The 18,378-nt window shown below is 40.0% G+C and overlaps 1 protein-coding gene across 1 annotated transcript in view; it reads right to left on the reverse strand.

Moving 5' to 3' along the window:
- The window catches only part of ADGRD2 (adhesion G protein-coupled receptor D2), a 51,619-nt gene extending 33,489 nt beyond the window's left edge, over positions 1 to 18,130 (reverse strand). The window contains 7 exon segments of the mRNA XM_044659752.1: positions 1,354 to 1,632; positions 3,774 to 3,859; positions 5,893 to 5,991; positions 13,188 to 13,826; positions 15,767 to 15,994; positions 17,675 to 17,738; positions 18,095 to 18,130. Coding sequence (XP_044515687.1) covers positions 1,354 to 1,632; positions 3,774 to 3,859; positions 5,893 to 5,991; positions 13,188 to 13,826; positions 15,767 to 15,994; positions 17,675 to 17,738; positions 18,095 to 18,130 — 1,431 coding nt within the window.
- Between the last annotated feature and the right edge of the window lie 248 nt (positions 18,131 to 18,378).

The raw sequence follows: 18,378 nt of genomic DNA on the forward strand, positions 1-18,378 counted from the left end.
AATGGACTTAAGGGTCATATTCAGAATCATGCTTGCCTTGTGTCCTAAAACAGATTTGAACTCAGGCTTTCTTGATTCCAGGTTCAGGGTTCTATCCACTGAACCACTCAGCTTCCTACAAAGCAGTAGACATTGAAGTATGGAGCTTTAGGAAGCTCACTATGGTACCCAGCCTTCTGTTAAGTACTTTGAGATATAAAATAAGACACAATCCCTATATTCATGTGGTTTTACAGTCTAGTTTGGAGCAATAGGAAACACAGGAGAATAATTCTAAGTCATACAAGCAAATGTTATTCCATGGCATAGAATACATATATTTTAGACTTGAAGAACGTTAAAGGTGACAACACACTTAGAAGATGGAACATTAAAGCACAACAAAGAATTGTAAGGTCAGAAAGGGGCCCTAGACCCCTGACCTCTGTTAGGACACAGAATGAAGGGATCTCAAAGCATAAGATGTTAAAACACACAAAGTATATCAGAGCTGAAAGAGTTAGACCATGGAGCCCGAGGGATGGAAGGGGCTTGATGACACAGACTGCTAGAATGTAGAATGTTTGGTTTAGAACATACAGCAAAGAATTTTAGAATTGGAAATAGTCCTCAAGGTCCTAGTTCAGCCTCCTTGTTTTACTGAGGAGGACCCAAAGGCCCAGAGAGGGAAGGAAGGAATAAGCATTTATTAAGCATCTTTGTTGTGCCAGCCATTATGCCCTGAGCTCTTTACAAATACTATCTCATTCCACTCTAGGAGACAGGTGCTAGCATTACCTACATTTTTACAGTTGGGGTGACTAAGACCTAGAGAGGCTGAACTTGCTCAGGTTCACATGGCTACTGGGTGTCTGAGACTGAATTAGAACTCAGATCTTTCTGACTTCCAGTCCCAGCTTTATCCACTGAGCTACTTAGCAGCCCTGGCACATACTAGACATTTGAATTCATCTTCCTGACTCTGAATCCATTGCTCTATCCATTGTGCCATCTAGCTGCCCTCTTTACAAATAACTCTCCTCAAAAGCCTATAAGGTAAATATTGTCATCTCGGTTTTACAAATGTGGGAAACTGAGGCTCATTGCTTTTAAGGACTTTGTTTCTCTATGGTATCCCAAAATCTTTTTTTTTTCAGAAGTGCCTGTGTCCTTCAGGTGGGTAATAAGGATAGCTGGACCCCTCTATTGTCATTTCGATTTGACAAATGTGGAAAACTGAGGCTCATTTTTTAAGGACTTTGTTTCTCTTCGGTGTCCCCAAACCTTTTTTTTTTCCAGAGGCACATGTGTCCTTCGGATGGGTAATAAGGTCAGCTGGACCCCTCTCTGACAAGCCAGGAGATTAAAAATTACCTCTTTAATCTCCAGCCACTGGGCTTTGGTTTGTTCTTCCAAAAGCAGGCCAACCACTGCCAAGAAGCTCTGGCTGAGATGTTCCTGCTGCCCGTAGGGATCTTGATCTCTGACCTTGATGGCAACAACCCTCTTCAGGAAGCTCACGACAGCAAGCAGGTCAGCCGGCTGCAAGGGGGTCTCCTCTGCTGCCAGGGCCTGTTCCAGGACCCCCAAGAAGCTGGTAGCCTCAGGGACACTCAGAGACCCAATATCTTCTTGAAAAAAATCTCTGGAAAGCTGTGAAGAGAAGCCAAATCTCCCTTCGCCCCTTCTCTGTAGATCAGGGCACAGGACAATGGTGAGGAGTCAGAGAGTATGGCGTTTCCCATTGGCCAAATTGGAAATGAAAGTTTCTTAGCTGCTCTGATCAAGACAATGATCCAGGGAGGGAAAGAATATGAATCATGTAACCATGGAAAAATATTCTAAATTAACTAACTAAATAAAAAAAGACAATGATCCAAGTCAGTTCCAGAGGAGCCATGATGAAAAAATGCTATCCATCTCCAGAGAGAGAGCTGATGAGTCTGAGTGCAGATGGAAGCAGATTTCTTTCATTTTTTAATTTTTCTCATGTATGTGTGTGTGTTTTCCTTGAGAACATGGCTAACATAGAAATAGGTTTTGCATGTCTTCACATGTATAATATTGATTGTCTTCTCAAGGGGTGGGAGGAAGGGAGAGAATTTGGAGCTCAAATTTTTTAAAAATGAACATTAAATACTTATAAAAAGATACTTCAAAATAATGCTTTTTAAGCAAGAAAAGTTTCCTCTTCCCCTCATGTTCAGTGCATGTATGTCCTTGCTTATATTCAACTGCAGCCTGGCATGCTTTAGTTTAAGCTTGAGTGGTGAGCAGAAAGAAATCTGGGCTTGGAGGCTGGAGGAGACCTGGGGGAATTGTGGGCTCTGCCTTTCATGAGCTGTGTGACTTCCAGCAAATCATTTTATCCTCCCGACCCTCAGTTTCCTAATCTATGAACCAATCAATTAGTATTTATGAAGTGCCTACTATGTGTTAAGTAGTGTGCTAGGTAGGCACTGTGGATATAAGTGCAAAGAATAAAGTAGTCTTTATTCACAAGCAGCAGCTTATATTCTAATAGGGGAGAAAAGAAGGCCATACTACAATATGGCTCTAATTTGAATTATGAACAATTTTTGTTGTTCAGTTGTTTTTCAATCATGTCCAACTCTTTGTGATCCATTTTGGGTTTTTCTAGGCAAAGGTACTGGAGTGGTTTACCATTTCCTTTTCCAGCTCATTTTACAGATGAGGAAACTAAGGCAAACAGGGTTAAGTGACTTGCCCCGGGTCATATAGCCTGTCTGAGGCTGGATTTGAACTCAGATCTTCCTGACTTCATGCCTGATGCTTTATTCACTGTATCACCAAATTACTGAGTTCCTAGTCAGTGGGGTCTCAATTAGTGAGGATTTTTTTTTATTATTATTATAGCAAGATGTATAAGTAAAGACATATAAAAATACACTCAATATTTATATAAAATTAACAAATACAAACATATAAACACAAAATTGTTAATACAGGCAAGTTTGGGAGGAAGGCCCTAGCAGTTGGGAGGATCAACAAAGGTTTCCTGCAGAAGCTAATGCCTGAGCTGTGTCTCTAAGGAAGAAAGGGGATAAGAATTCTTGAATCATCATCCATCTTCCTCACGGGGTTATTGAGAAGAAAATTATTTCTGAGCAGAAAAACAGTAAAGGAAGTGGAACAATTATTATGAAGTTTTGGGGGAAAAAAACCCACACTTTTATTGTTCTTGGATACACATAGGAATTGGACATATGGGGCCCCGCCAAATTCGATTGTAATGAACAGATAAAGTTCTTTTGTAATTAGCACATTCATTGCCTGGTGGAGTCAAATTTGGATTCTCAAATACTATAGGAACAGAATGAAAAATCTGGCAGGCCTGGAAAAGTTTCTTGTGAAGGCCCAGCAATAGAACATGTGTCAGGGGAGGACCAGCAATGGCTTCACATGCGGAAACTCAAGCTGGTTAAGGTTAAATGACTTGCCCAAGAAAACTAGTTGACTGGTGACAATTTTTTTAAAACTGTCTACTAAGGGAAGGATTATTGATGGAAGGAATGCCATTCCAAGAGAAAACAGATCTTTCGATATGAAAAAGAAGCATTATTTGCATGCATTGCTAAACAGTTTAAATATCATCTCCTAAAGCATCAACACAGCTAATTTCCTTGACTGAATTATGCCAGTTTTCAGTTACCCAGATTCTAATTAGTGAGGTCTGAATTAACAAGGTTCTATAAGTCAGGGTCTATCAGTCCTGTGACTCCCAATATATATAACTGAGGTTCTTGGGGTTCCCCGAGTTTTGGGGGACTCACCATGTTAGCATTGGCCAGAGCGTTGACCCGGCTGATAAACTCCCCATCGGATGTTTCCTGGATTTCTTTCAGTCGCTGATAGACCTCTGAAAATAAGCAAATGGATCATATGGCATTTTGGACATTTTCAGGGAGAAGAACAAGGTTTTCTTTTGCTTAGACTGTCCCTAAGCCAGGTTCTGTGATGTGTTCCCCTCTCTTCCTTCTCCAGAGACAGAGCTAGGTGGTTCTATAGAACATAGGCTGCTTAAAACACATAATGTTGGAGCTGGAGGGAAATTTAGAGAAGACAATTAGAATATAAAACGTTAGAGTTGGAAGGCACCTTAAAACATCTGAATAGTAGAACGCAGAACACAATATTAGGCCTGGAAGGGATCTTTACAAACAGATCTATGGTAAAATGTAGATTGTAGAATACTAGAGCTGGACGACGTCTTGGAATATGGAACGTATTTGACAGAAGACATGTTGGCGATGAATGATACCTTAGAACAATGCATGTGAGAACTTTCAAGGACTCCAGAACATAGATGGTTAGCAATAGAAGAGATGTTAGAGCCCAGAATGTTAGGGTATAGAATATTAGAGCACACACAGCATGTTTGAACCGAAAGGGACAGTGGTGATCGCCTAATCCAACATGCTTATGTTATGGAGAGCTGTAGTAAGAGCCCAGCCCGGTTTTAGAGTCAGAGGCCCTTGGGTTTGAATCCTGACTCTACTCCTCACTGTTTGTGCAATCTTGGATAATTTAATTGAGTTCTTTGGACCTGTTTCCTCATCTATAAAATTAGGGGCTTGGAAGAAATAATCCTTAAAACCCTTTCAAGCTCTAAAGGTCAGGAATTTCCTTTATGAGACTGAGGCCCAGGGATGTTAAGATATATATATATATAATTATAAATAATAAAATTATAATTTTCTATAAATTATAATATATGCATATAATATATAAAATATAATATAAAAATAATTTATGAATTATAAAACAATAAACTCAAAACCTAAAAATATATAATTAAATCATTATTAAAATTATTAAAAATTAAACTATTAAAATTATTAATCTTAAAATTAATTAATCAAATCATTTGATTTATTAATTAAGTTATGACCTATTTTATTATATGTATCATAATAAAATCACAAATAAATAATTAAATTGAAGATAATTAAAAATTATTTTATGTGTGTATACACATACACACACACACACACAATTAGTTACGGAACTAGGTCTAGATACTTCCAAAGGATTCATGATGAATAAAACTACCTGCAGAGGAAGAATTGATGGAGCCTGAATGCAGATCAAAAAATACTTTCTTTAAACTTTCTTTTTCTTTTCTTTTCTTTTTTTAAACCCTTACCTGTGTATTGGTTCTAAGGCAGAAGAGTGGTAAGGGCTAAGCAATGGGGGTTAAGTGACTTGCCCAGGGTCACACAGCTAGGAAGTGTCTGAGGTCAAATTTGAACTTCTTGTCTCTGGGCCTGGCTCTCAATCCACTGAGCCACCTAGCTGTCCCTTAAACGTTTTTTTCTCCAGATTTTTTTTTTGGTCTGTTTTCTTTCACAATGTGACTAATATGGAAATGTATTTTACATGATTGCACATAGATAACCTATATCAAATTGCTTGCCTTCTCAGTGAGTCAGAGAGGGAGAGAAAGAATCTGGAACTCAAAATTTAAAAAAAAGAATGTTAAATTTATAGACAATTATAAATTTTTTTAAAATAAAGAATTGGATCTAGAGCCCACTTGTGATTTGAATCCAGTTTTTCTTTTTACCACACCACAAAATCTGCAATGTTCATTCAAACTGGAATTTTGGAATTGGAATTCAAACAGTGGTTTGAATAAAATGCTATAAACATTGGCTCAGCACTTTTTGTGGAAGGGCCTCTGTGTATATAAGTCACTGACTTAGGTCCAGTGTGGTGGGTCCCTCTAAGAATTTAGAATCTGGGCTTTAAAGTACCAGCCCCATGTCTAGTCCCCTGTCCCTCGCCTCTTAGCCAGTGGCTCTAACTGAAGGAGATTTCAGGTAGTGGTTATAGGTTGACTCTAGCCCCAGGATGCTGACTAGGAGGTTTTATAGGGTAAGCAAAGCTTACCTGGCCTGTAATGGCAGAGGAAAGGAAGAGACTGTAGACACCACTCAGAACCCAATGTTCCACTGGCAGCATCCAAAGTTGGGCACTCTTCTAGGGGCACTGTGGGCAGAGGGGAATAGAAAGAGAAGTTCAGTCTTCTGGCAAAAATAACAGAATTCATGTTGGAAGGTATGCTCACCCCTTCACCCTTCTGTAGTATTTCCAGAAAGTAGTTCTCCAGCTTCTACTTGAACCCTTCCAGTGACAGAGAACTTACAGAGAACTTGTAAGCCGGTATGAATCCTCACTAGATTCTACCTTGTCCTATCTCAATCTTCCTATATTTTCTCCTCTTCTTTGTAGCTAAACTCCTTGAAAAAGCCATGACCTGACTTCATTTTCTTTCTTCTCTCATCTAAACTATCTTCGATATGGATTCTAACCTCATCATTCAACTGTTCTCTCCAAAACCTCTCCAATGAGTTTTTAATTTCCCAATTCTAATGGTATTGTCTCAGTCCTCGTCCTTGGACTCTTTGTAAAATCTGACATTGTTGACAACGTTCTCCTCTTAGACACTTTCCTTTCTGGGTTGCTTTTTAAAATTATTTTATGTAACATTCTCTCATGGCTCTCTTCCTACCTGTCTGATCTGTCTCAGTCATTTTTGCTAGATCTTCATCCATGTCATATTCATTAACTAAGGTATCCTCCAAGGCTCTATCCTAGTCAGTCAACAAGCATTTATTAAATTAAAGTGCCAGCACACACTCTGCTGAGCACTGGAGGTACAAAGAAACTCAAAAACATGGTCCCTGCCCTTAAGGAACACACATTCTAAGGAAGAAACAGCATGAAAATAACATACAATGTACTTGTTACTCAGTTATTTCAGTCATGTCTGACTTTTGGGGGCCTCCATTTGGGGTTTTCTTGGCAAAGATACTGGAACAGTTTGCCATTTTCTTCTCTAGCTCATTTTATAGATAAGGAAACTGAGGCAAACAGGATTAAATGATTTGCTTTGGGTCACGAAGCTAGTATGTATCTGAGGCCAGATTTGAACTCATGAAGATAAGTCTTCCTGATTCCAAATCTGGTGCTCTATCATGAGAGGAGGACCATTTTCCTCCAGACAGTAGGATTTGAGTTCTGAAAGAAGTCAGGGAAGCCAGGATACAGAAATAAGTAAAGAGAGCATTTTAGACATGGTTGATGGAAAGGGAAAGAAATGTACAGCCAGTGAAGAAGCATGGGATTGGGAACAGCAAGAACAATGTGGAGGGATCAGAGAGTGTGGAAGGATAAAGTTTAAGAATCCTGAGAAGGTATGAAAGAGGCAGAGTTTATATTTGCTCCTGGAGGCAACTGCAATTTTGCAATTGATTTTAAAGTTTTAAAAGTGTGCACCATGGTGGTGGTTCTGTGAGTGGAGAGAAATGGGTGTGTACAAGAGATGTTTTGAAAATAGAAAAGACAAGATGTAACAATAGATTGAATAAGTGGAGTGATTGCAAAAGATGAATTGAAGATCACACCAATGTTTCAGGTCTTGACAGTATTAGGGAAGTTGGGAAAAAAGAAGGTTTTGGGAGATGTGGTAGTGATGGGGGTGGTGGAGATAATGAGTTCAGTTTTGGACGTGCTGAATTTGAGATGCTTCTAGGACATCCAGCTGGAGATGTTCAAAAGGCAGTTGATAATGTGGGACTGTAGGTCTGGAGAAACTTGGAATATATACAAGACTGGGAATTATCAACATAGCAATAATAATTAGACTTATGGGAGCTATTGAGATCATCAAACCAGAGAGTAAAGAAGGAGAGGAGGGCCCAAGACAGAACCTTGGGATACATCTAAGTGTTGTGGTTTCTCTTTAAACTCTCTCACCTGGTAATCTCAAGAGCTTCTGTGGTTCCATTATCAGCTGCAAGGAGATGATTCAGATCTGCCCACATAGCCTTAGTTTCTCTCCTGAGTTCCAGTCCCATGCCTCCAACTGTCTATTGATATTTCAAACTGGATGACTCAGAGGCATCTAAAACTCAATATGTCCATACTAGAACTCATTATTTTTCCCAAAAAACCTTCTTCTCTTTCCAACTGTCCTATTACTATCAAGGGTGCTACCATCTTCCCAGACACCCAGATTCACAACCTTGGTGTCATCCTCAACTCCTCACACTCTTTCACCCCACAGATTGATTCAACGGCCAATCCTTGCTGTTTCTACCTCTATAATACCTCTTGCAATTCTCTCTCTTCATTCACAGAGTTACCGATGCTCATTGGGGCCTTCACTATCTCTCATTTGCACTATTCTAGGACATGGTCTTTCCTTTTTCTGACCAAAATTAGAATCCTGCTCTGTCATCTCCTGTTACAATAGAATTCTAATTAGATTCCCTGGCTCAGGTCTCTTCCCCACTCCTCCATCCTCTACTCAGCTACAGAAGTGATTTTCCTGGGTATAGATCTAACCAAATCATCAAATTCCAGTGGCTCCCTATGACCTCTTAGATCAGATATATACTTCACAACCTGAATCTTTCCAATTTAGGTATTCTTACACATTATTTCCCTATGTGTACTCTCCAGACTATCTATATTGATCTACTTTCTCTTCTTCACAAACCTTTGCATTGAAGGTCTCTCAGGCCTCAAATACTCTCCCTCCTCACTTTTGCCTCTTGGAATCCCTTGGCTTCCTTCAAGACTCAGTTAAAATATGAAGGACATCTCTCCCTTCTTCCCTTCTGCAAAAGTGGGAGACCATGGGTTTGAAATGCATATAATAAGATCAGACTTTTTGATATGTTGGTTAGTTTTGCCAAATTTTTTCTTTTTTCTTCCTTTTAAAAATATATTTTCTTTTTAAATTGGTAAATAGTCTCTGTTTTAAAAGGCTTTATTTATTTATTTTTCAAATTTTAATTTTTCGAATTTAAAAATTCTTTATTATATGGTCTGGCTTTTTAGACGAGGGAAAGAAAGGGGAGGGATACTGTGAAAAATATAGATGATGTATAAACAAAAACTCTCAATAACATTTTTTTTATATTTTTAAACCCTTAACTTCTGTGTATTAGTTCCTTGGTGGAAGAGTGGTAAGGGTAGGCAATGGGGGTCAAGTGACTTGCCCAAGGTCACACAGCTGGGAAGTGTCTGAGGTCAGATTTGAACCCAGGACCTCCCGTCTCTAGGCCTGGCTCTCAATCCACTGAGCTACCCAGCTGCCCCCCATCTCAATAACATTTTATTAAAAAAAAGACTCAACTCAAGGAGCCTTCTACAGGAGGCTTTTTTCAGGCTTCCTACATGCTAGTGTCTTCCCACTATTACTTTCCATTTACCCTCTATGAATATTGCATGTTTCTCTAACCATCTCCTCCATTAGAATATAAGCTCCTTGGATTTGGAGACTGCTTTTCATTTCTCTTTGTATCCCCAGTGTTTAGCACAATACCCTGTATGCGAGATGAATCATGTAAACAAGGAAAAATATTTTAAAATAAAAAAAAAAAACCTCATAGGTACCACCTTACACCTAGCAGACTGGCCAATATGGCAGCAAAGGAAAGTGATAAATGTTGGAAGGGATCCGGCAAAATTGGGACACTAATACACTGCTGGTGGAGACTGTGAATTGATCTAACCACTCTGGAGGGCAATTTGGAACTATGCCCAAAGGGCTTTAAAAGACTATCTGCTCTTTGATCCAGCCATACCACTACAGGGTTTGTACTCCAAAGAGATCATAAGGAAAAAGACTTGAACAAAAATATTTATAGCTGTGTTCTTTGTGGTGGCAAAAAATTGGAAATGAGGGGGTGTCCTTCGATTGGGGAATGTCTGAACAAATTGTGGTATCTGTTGGTGATGGAATACTATTGTGCTCAAAGGAATAATGAACTGGAGGAATTCCATGTGAACTGGAAAGACCTCCAGGAACTGATGTAGAGTGAAAGGAGCAGAACCAGGAGAACATTGTACACAGAGACTGATACACTGTGGTAAAATAGAATATAATGGACTTCTCTACTAGAAGCAATGCAATGATCCAAGACATTGCTGAGGGACTTATGAGAAAGAAAGCTATCCACATCCAGAGAAAGAACTATGGAAATAGAAATGCAGAAGAAAAACATATGATTGATCACGTAATTCGATGGGGATATGATTAGGGTTTTGATGTCAAAAGATCGCTCTACTGCGAATATGAATAACATGGAAATAGGTTTTGAACAATGATATATGTATAACCCAGCAGAACGGCTTGTCAGCTCTGGGAGGGAGGAGCAAAGAGCTGGGGGTCGGGGATCATGAATCATGTAACCATGGAAAATATTTTGAATTAAAAAAAGACACATGATAATGTAAAAGACAAAACAAACAAAAAAAACCTCATACTAGAGAGAAACCCTCTACCAGTAATGAATATTAGAATGACTTTTGCCATAAAGAAGTGAATATTTCACTAAACATCAGAGAGTTCATATGGCAGAGAAGCCTAGTGAATGTATCAAATGCGGGGAAACCTTTAGATGAAGTTCAAATTTTGCTAAACATCAGAGAATTCATAAAAAGAAATCCTACAAATTCAATGACTTTGGCAAAGCCTTGATTCATTCCTTCACTTCCATTCAACATCATAAATTTATACTGGAGAGAAACCCAGAAATTGTATTAAGAGTGTGAAAGCTTTCTGGTGTAGTTCCTCTCTCTTGAGATAACAGTGATTTCTTACTAGACAGTAGGAACCAGAAGGTAAATAAGTGAAGAGAAACTGAGGATTATCCCTAGGAAAACATAAGGTCCTTTAGGGCAGGGATATTTTTATTTTTATTGTTATATTCTGAAAACAACCACCAGAGTGTAGCATGAGAAAAGGGAACATTCATTAAATGCCTAGTACTTGCCAGGGCAGCTAGGTGGCACAGTGGATAGAATGCCAGGCCTGGAGTCTGAAAGACTCGAGTTCAAATCCAGATCCAGACACCTCCTACCTATATGACCCTGGGAGACAAGTTACTTAACCCTATTTGACTCAGGAAATGGCAAACTACTCCACAACCTTTGCCAAGAAAACCCCATGGACAGTATTGGATAGAATGCTAGGCTTTAAAGTCAGGAAATCCTAATCTCAAATTCAGACCCAGACACTGTGTGACCTTGGGCAAGTCACTTAACCCTGTTTGCCTCAGTTTCCTCATCTATAAAATGAACTGGAAAAGGAAATGGCAAATCACACTAGAATCTTTGCTAAGAAAATCCCAAAGGGGATCACAGAGAGTTGAACACAACTGAAAAAAACAACAACTAGTTGCCAGAAAAGGGCAACAAGGTGGCACAGTGGATAGTCAGGTAGACTCATCTTTGTGAATTCAAATCTAGCCTCAGACACCTACTAGCTATTTGACCCTGGGCAAGTCACTTAACCCTGTTTGCCTCAGTTTTCTCATCTGTCTCATATCTCATATAATGAGCTGGAGAAAGAAATGGCAAACCACTCCAGTATCCTTGCCAGGAACATCCCAAATGAAGTCACAAAAAGTTGGACACGACTGAACAACATGTGTCAGGCACAGGGATTAAACACTTCACAAGTATTATCTCATTTGATGCTCACAACAGCCCTGGAAATTATTATCCTCACTTTACAGCTGAGGAAACTAAAGCAGACAGAGGTTAAGTGACTTACCCAGGGTAACATAGTTAAGTGTCTGAGGCTGGATTTTAACTCCAGTCTCCCTGACTCCGAAGCCCAGTGCCCTATTCACAAGGCACCAAATTCCTTTTTGGGGGAATTCAAAGGCCAGCAGCCAGGTAGAAGGGATGGAAAGGGAATTCTGCCTCAAGATAATGTGCACTCTGGAACAGTAGCAGAGAACCGACCTTACTTTGCCTCAGAGAGATTTCCTTCCAGAAAACCAGGGAGAGATGCCACAGCAGGACTGGTGCTCCCTACCTGTCATGCTGGCAATAGGGAACGGGGCAGCTGACATTGAAGTCTTGTTTTCCCAGAGTGCCAGCTCTCATGGACCATGGTGAATGGCTTGAGTATAGCATGAGATGGAAATCAAATTATGTATTATGCTCCTCCGGGTAAATAATAAAATATAAGAAAGTTGGCACAAATTGTGCCCCAGTTAGGACTTGGGATACCAGTTAATAGCATATATAGCTTATTAGTATGGCATAATATGGGATGGTCTCTTATTTATCTTTGTATTTCTTCCAGCACTTGTGGGGAGGAATAATAACAATAACAATAATGATGATGATGACAGTAATGATGATGATGGTGATGATAGTTGGGTACAGTAGAATGGATGCTGGATTTTAAGTCAAAGTAATTAGATTCTCATTCCCATTGCAACACTCGCTAATTGTATAATCTTGGACAACTTACTGAAAGTTTTTGTTCCTTAGTTTTCTTACCCATAAAACGGGGGTAATCATATTTGGACTGTTTAGTTCATAGGGTGTTATGAGCAAAGCACCTCGTAAACCTTAAATATCAAGTGAACTCAAACCATGAGTCTTTCCTTCCATATTTCCGTTATATCACATTCCCCTCAGCACTGGAAAGATGTTAGTATTGCTATTATTATTCCCATTTGATAGATAAAAGAAAAGGGCTCATCTGGTGATTAGTGTTTTATCCAAGTTTACACAGCTATTAAATGGTACAATTAGGATTTGAACTCAGGTTCTTTGGCTCCAAGCCCAGTGTCCTTTCTGCTACACCCCATGGAGGGACTCACAAAATGGAATGTTCACTAAATATTTGGTGATTTGGTAAATATTACCAAAATTCTGTTCGGCGCAGCAGAGTGAGAAGAACACTAGATTGGGATTCAGGAGAGCAGTGTTCAAATTCCGACTCTGTCACTTTTTAGGCACATGATCTTGGATAAATGACTTCTTCAGTCTGAGGCCCAATTTCCTTGTGTAAAATAGAATTTATTTTTTATTTTTTTATTTTTTTTAAACCCTTACCTTCTGTCTTGTAGTCACTATTGTGTATTGGCTCCAAGGCAGAAGAATGGTAAGGGCTAGGTAATGGGGGTTAAGTGACTTGCCCAGGGTCACACAGCTAGGAAGTGTCTGAGGCCAAATTTGAACCTAGGACCTCCCATCTCTAGGCCTGGCTCTCAATCCATTGAGCCACCCAGCTGCCCCCGTGTAAAATAGAATTTAATGAAATCTTTAAGGTTCTTCCTTGCTCAAAATTCAAATGCTCTTACAGTTGCTTATTACATGGTCAGAGAAATGAAATGAATGTAAAACTGGAGCTGACTGGAGGGGCTTACCAGGGCATGTGAAAGGCAACACAACCTCTTGGAGGGTGGGTTCGATCTCCAGGGTCCAGCGATCCCAGCCAAAAAGAAGCCCATCTTCAGGGGTCTCGCATACTCGGGCCATATCCAGCTGCTCCAGGCCTAGTACTCGGGCCCATACATAAAGACTTGTAATGTTGCCCCCGAAGGCCTCTTCTTCCTTGAAGCCACCACCCAAGGAGTCCTGGTCCTGCCCAATGACAAACACGCCTCCAGGAGCCAAGGGTTGGGCTGGGGACAGGCTCTGGGCTCCTGCCTGCAGGTTGCCATCGGCCATGAGAGCCCAGTGGCCACTCCTTTCCTCCCAGGTGGCACAAATATGGTGCCACCTCTCATCTGCAGAAAAGACGGGCAGGTACGGAGAATGGTGTCCATGGACAACCAGGGCCAAGTGAACCAGTCCATTGTGGGCAGTGAAACCACGAAGCTGAAGCTCATTGGCGAAGGTTGGGGCAGCGTATGAGAAGATGGTGCCCACCTTGTCCACAGCTGAGTTCCACTGTACATGGGCACAGACTGTGATGGCAGCCAACAAGGGAAAATCCACCAGCAGCCTGGCATATTTTGTGGCTGTCTGCATCTCAAACACCAGACTTGGCAGCATGTGTGTACCTGAGGGGACGGCAAGAAGAGGACACCCCAGTGACTTCCAGAGATAATTAGATTTAGCATGGTGGGTTCTGTGAGAAGGGTTCCCTCCAGAAAATATTGAAATAGGGATTTAGACCCCTGGAAGGAACCTTTAAGGTCCTTTTGTCCATCCCCCCATATTGCAGATGAGGAATCTGAGGCCTAGGGAGAAGAAATAATTTGTTCAAAGACATTTATAGGTAGTAAGTGAGAAAGGTAGTGCTGAGATTTCAACCCAAGTTTTCTGACTATATTTGCTATTAATTAAATGATCTTTCTCTTGGAACTCAAACTGAGGCTGTATCTTTGCTAGTGTTATTCAAGACTATAGTCTGAAGACTGACACAGAGAGGTGGTAGATTGAATAGAGCGTTGGGCCTGGAATCAGGAAATCTTAAGTTCAAATCTGGCTTTAGACATGCACTAGTTGTGTGACCCTGGGCAAGTCACCTAACCCTATTTGCTTTAGTTTCCTCATCTGTCAAATGAGCTGGAGAAGGAAATGGCAAACCATGTCACTATCTTTGCTAAGAAAATTCAATGGACAGTATTGGATAAAGTGCTAGGCTTAAAGTCAGGGAATCTCTAATTCAAATCTGGTTTCAGACATTCACTAGTTGGGTGATCCCATGGGCAAGTCACTTAACTTCTGTCTGCTCCATCCTATATCCACACTATATTCTAGGGCTGTTGTGAGGATAAAATGAGATGACATTTATAAAGAGCTTGGCATGTAGTAAACATTTAATAAATGCTCGTTGTCCCCCAGCCTCATAAAAATACACTCAAGTGACCCAGTTAGTAGTTTTTATTTCCTATTTATTTTCTTCTTTTCCTATTGTTTATTTTTATTCCTATTATTCCCTGTATGAATGACCTTGAATAATTCATTTAGTGTCACTGAGACTCAGTCTCCATATCTGAAAGTCAGGATTTTAAAACACAGAACGGTATATTCCAAAGTGACTAAACAAAGTTGAAAGAGTCATATGGATGAAAATATTTATAGCAGCTCATTTTATAGTGGCAAAGAGCTGGAAATTAAAAGCTTCTCACAATTGGAGAATGGCTGAACAAATGATAGTATAGAAATATAATAGAATGCTACTGTGACATAAAAAGTGACAAAAGGGATAATTTTCAGAGAATTCTGGGAAGACTGATACAGAGTGAAATGAGCAGAATGAGAAAAACAGTTTATACAATGACTATATTATTAAGGGGGGGAAATTTAAGAACTATGATGAGTGTAATGACCAATTATGATTTCAGAGGAAAAAAGATGATATTAACCACTTCTTTAAAGAGAGGTGGTGAAAAACAACTTCCTGATCACATGGGTCGATGGGGATATGATTGGGGATGCAGACTCTAAATGATCACCCTAGTGCAAATATCAATAATATGGAAATAGGTCTTGTTCAATAACATGTAAAACCCAGTGGAATTGTGTGTTGGCTATGGGAGGGGGATGGAAGGAGAGGGAGGGAAAGATTATGAATCTTGTAACCATGGAAATTTTTTCATAATTAATCAATAAAATTAAAATTAAATTAAAAAAATAATAGAAAATTAAAGAGAGACGGTGGAACTGAAGATACAGAATGAGACATACATTTTTGGAATAGTCAACATAAGAATCTACTTTGCTTGACCATGCAGATTTTTATGAAGACTTTGTCTTTTTTGAGGGGTGAGATAGGAAGGGAACTGGAAAGAAGAGAAAATAAATGTTAATTGAATGAACATTAAATTAAAAAAAATAATTCTTATGTACTTGGGTGTTCTACCATATGAGACTGGTTCCTATCTGGTCTACAAGGTGGGACAAGGTCTTGTCCTTAATTCTTCCAGGTTCCCAGACCCAAAGTTATCTGTGGCTCCCATTTCCATCTACAACTCAATAAATGGATAGCACTCACGCCTTTGTTGGGGTCTCCGTAGCAAGACTGTTTTCTGGCCCACCCAGATTGGACCTTGTACTTGTCCTTGAAGTAGCTCAGTCACAGCCTCATGTGGGAGCTCCAAAGCCAGCTGGGCAAAACGCTGGTCACAGAAGTTGTAGGCATGCCACCAGTCTAGTGGCTGGCCTCTCTTGACCTCATAGACTCCACTGGATGTCTCCACTGCTTCAGGAGAAGCCTTTGGAGCTGATAGAGAAAGACTCAGTGAGAAAGGGCATAGGCTGTAACTGGAATAGATCGTTTCTAAGGACTCTTCCAGCTCCTTACCAACAATCCTACGATTAGAGCTGATAGGTCCCTAGCTGTCCCTAGCTCAAATGCCTCACTTTACGGAGCAGGAAATGGAGATCTAGAAAGCAGTGAGTGGAAAGAGCTCTGGATTCAGAGTAAGAAAACTTAATATTGAATTCTGACTCTGTTCTTTGAGTAAATCACCTTTATCTCTCTGGATTTGAGGGTCCTCATCTATAAAGTAAGAAGATCTTTAAGGTCCTCCCATCTCTCTTCCCTCCTCTGCCCAAATGTATATTCTATAATCTTAGGACTTGGGATAGAAAATATTCCCTCAACTTGGAAAGTTCAGGGCCTTGGTGTGGTCATTCACATTCGGTTAGAGGATATGTGGCAAATGTTGAGATTTCTAAGATGGAACATGGGACTCTGTCAGATATATTGACTAGTTGCAAAAGGACTGAATATCTTTCTTTGTATCTCCAATGATTTATCACAGTGCTTGGTACATTTTTCGTTGTTCAATTGTTTCAGTCATGTCTGGCTCTTGGTAATCCCATTTAGGGTTTTCTTGGCAAAAGGTACTAGTATAGTTTGCCCTTTCCTTCTTCAACTCATTTTACAGATAAGGAAACTGAGACAAACAGGGTTAAGTGATTTGCTCAGGATCACTTGGTTAGTAAGTACCTGAGACTAGATTTGAACTCAGTGACTCCCTGTCTCTCTGCTAGTGCTCGATCTACCATGTCACCTAGCTGCCTGGCAAATAGCAGATGCTTAATAAATATTTATTGTCTGTCTGTCTGTCTGACCAACAAAAGGAAGTTTTGCTAATGCAACTGAAGATGAGGTGATCTTTCTTAGGATCATTGAGAATTTAGACGCGGAAGGGGTCTTAGAGAGGCTATCTTACTCATATGCTCATTTACTAAATGAAGGTCACGTGGGTGGTAAGGAGAAGAGACCCGGGACTTTAACTCAGATTTCTGGACTCCTACCCATGTGTCTCAGCAGGAATTATAGAATGTTGAAGCTGGAAAAGACCTAAGAGAACCTAGAATCAGAGGATCTCTGAAACTGACCAAGGGACTTCAGAGGCCATTTAGAACATCTTCTGCCTAAGTAGGAATTCCCTTTACAATATATCCTAGAAGTAGCAAGGTGGATAGAGCACTGGATAGAACACTAGTCTGGAGTCAGAAAGTGCTGAGTTCAAATCTACTCTCAAGACACTCACAAGATTTGTGACCCTGGATGAGTCATAATCTTTGTCTAATTCAGTTTCTTTATCTGTAAAATGGAAATAATAAACATATTTATATCACAGGGTTGTAGTGAGGATAAAATGAAATGTTATTTCTAAAATGCTTTGCGAACCTCAAAGTGCTCTAAAAATGCTAGCTATTTTTATTAAGCCCTCAAATAAAATGTTTTGGACTGAGTGAATGACTGGATGTTTCTATTCAGGCTATAGTTTTGTAGGCAGTACGGTAAAAAGAGACCTAGAATAGAAATTAAAAGACTCGAGTTCAAGTCTCAGTGAAAAGAAAGATAATTTGCTATTGAGTTAGGAGAAAACTGAGTTTGCATTTTGGTTCAATCATTTACTAACCATACTGGCTTGGCAGCACTCACCTGTGAACTTGAGGGTCTTCAACGAAGCTGGAGAGCTCGAGGGGTTCCAGGAGAGACTCCCAATCTCCCAAACAGACAAATAGGCACGAATCCAGAAAGATAGGCTGATATTAAGATCCTGGCTTTTAGACCAAGACAAACTTCCCACCACCCACAGACTAATGAGAGAGGAAAGGAGTATACTAAGCAGCCACCATCCCCTTCCCTGGTCCCAGGGCCCCCTTCCCTATCCCTAGTCGCCACCACATTATCATTGATTTTTATTTCAAAAGGAATTATACAGCTAGAAGGGACCTTAGAGATTATTTAGTTCAACCCCTCCCATTAAACAGATGAAGTCCAGAGTGGTAAAGGGATTTGTCCAAGGTCACAGAATTGGTCAGTGACAATGATGGCCCATAAAGAGATAATCGGACCTACCAAGAGGAAAAGGAACCAAGAAAGTCTTCCTGGCATGTTGGGTATAATGACCCTTATATCCAGGGGCAGAGCAGGTTAAGTCTGGAGATTTGGAGCTAAGGAGATTTGGGGATCACAGGGATGTTTTCAAGAAACCCTGTAACAGTAAGATAGAAGAAAATTATTCAGAGGAATATGTCTTCTAACCACCTTAACGGCCTATAATAATGATTCCCATTTCTATATCATTTCAAAGCTTATAAAATTATTTTCAACCAATATTTCAGCGAGGCAGGAATTGTATT

Source organism: Gracilinanus agilis, chromosome 2 (genome assembly GCF_016433145.1).
Source record: "Gracilinanus agilis isolate LMUSP501 chromosome 2, AgileGrace, whole genome shotgun sequence".
Classification (NCBI taxonomy): Eukaryota; Metazoa; Chordata; class Mammalia; order Didelphimorphia; family Didelphidae; genus Gracilinanus; species Gracilinanus agilis.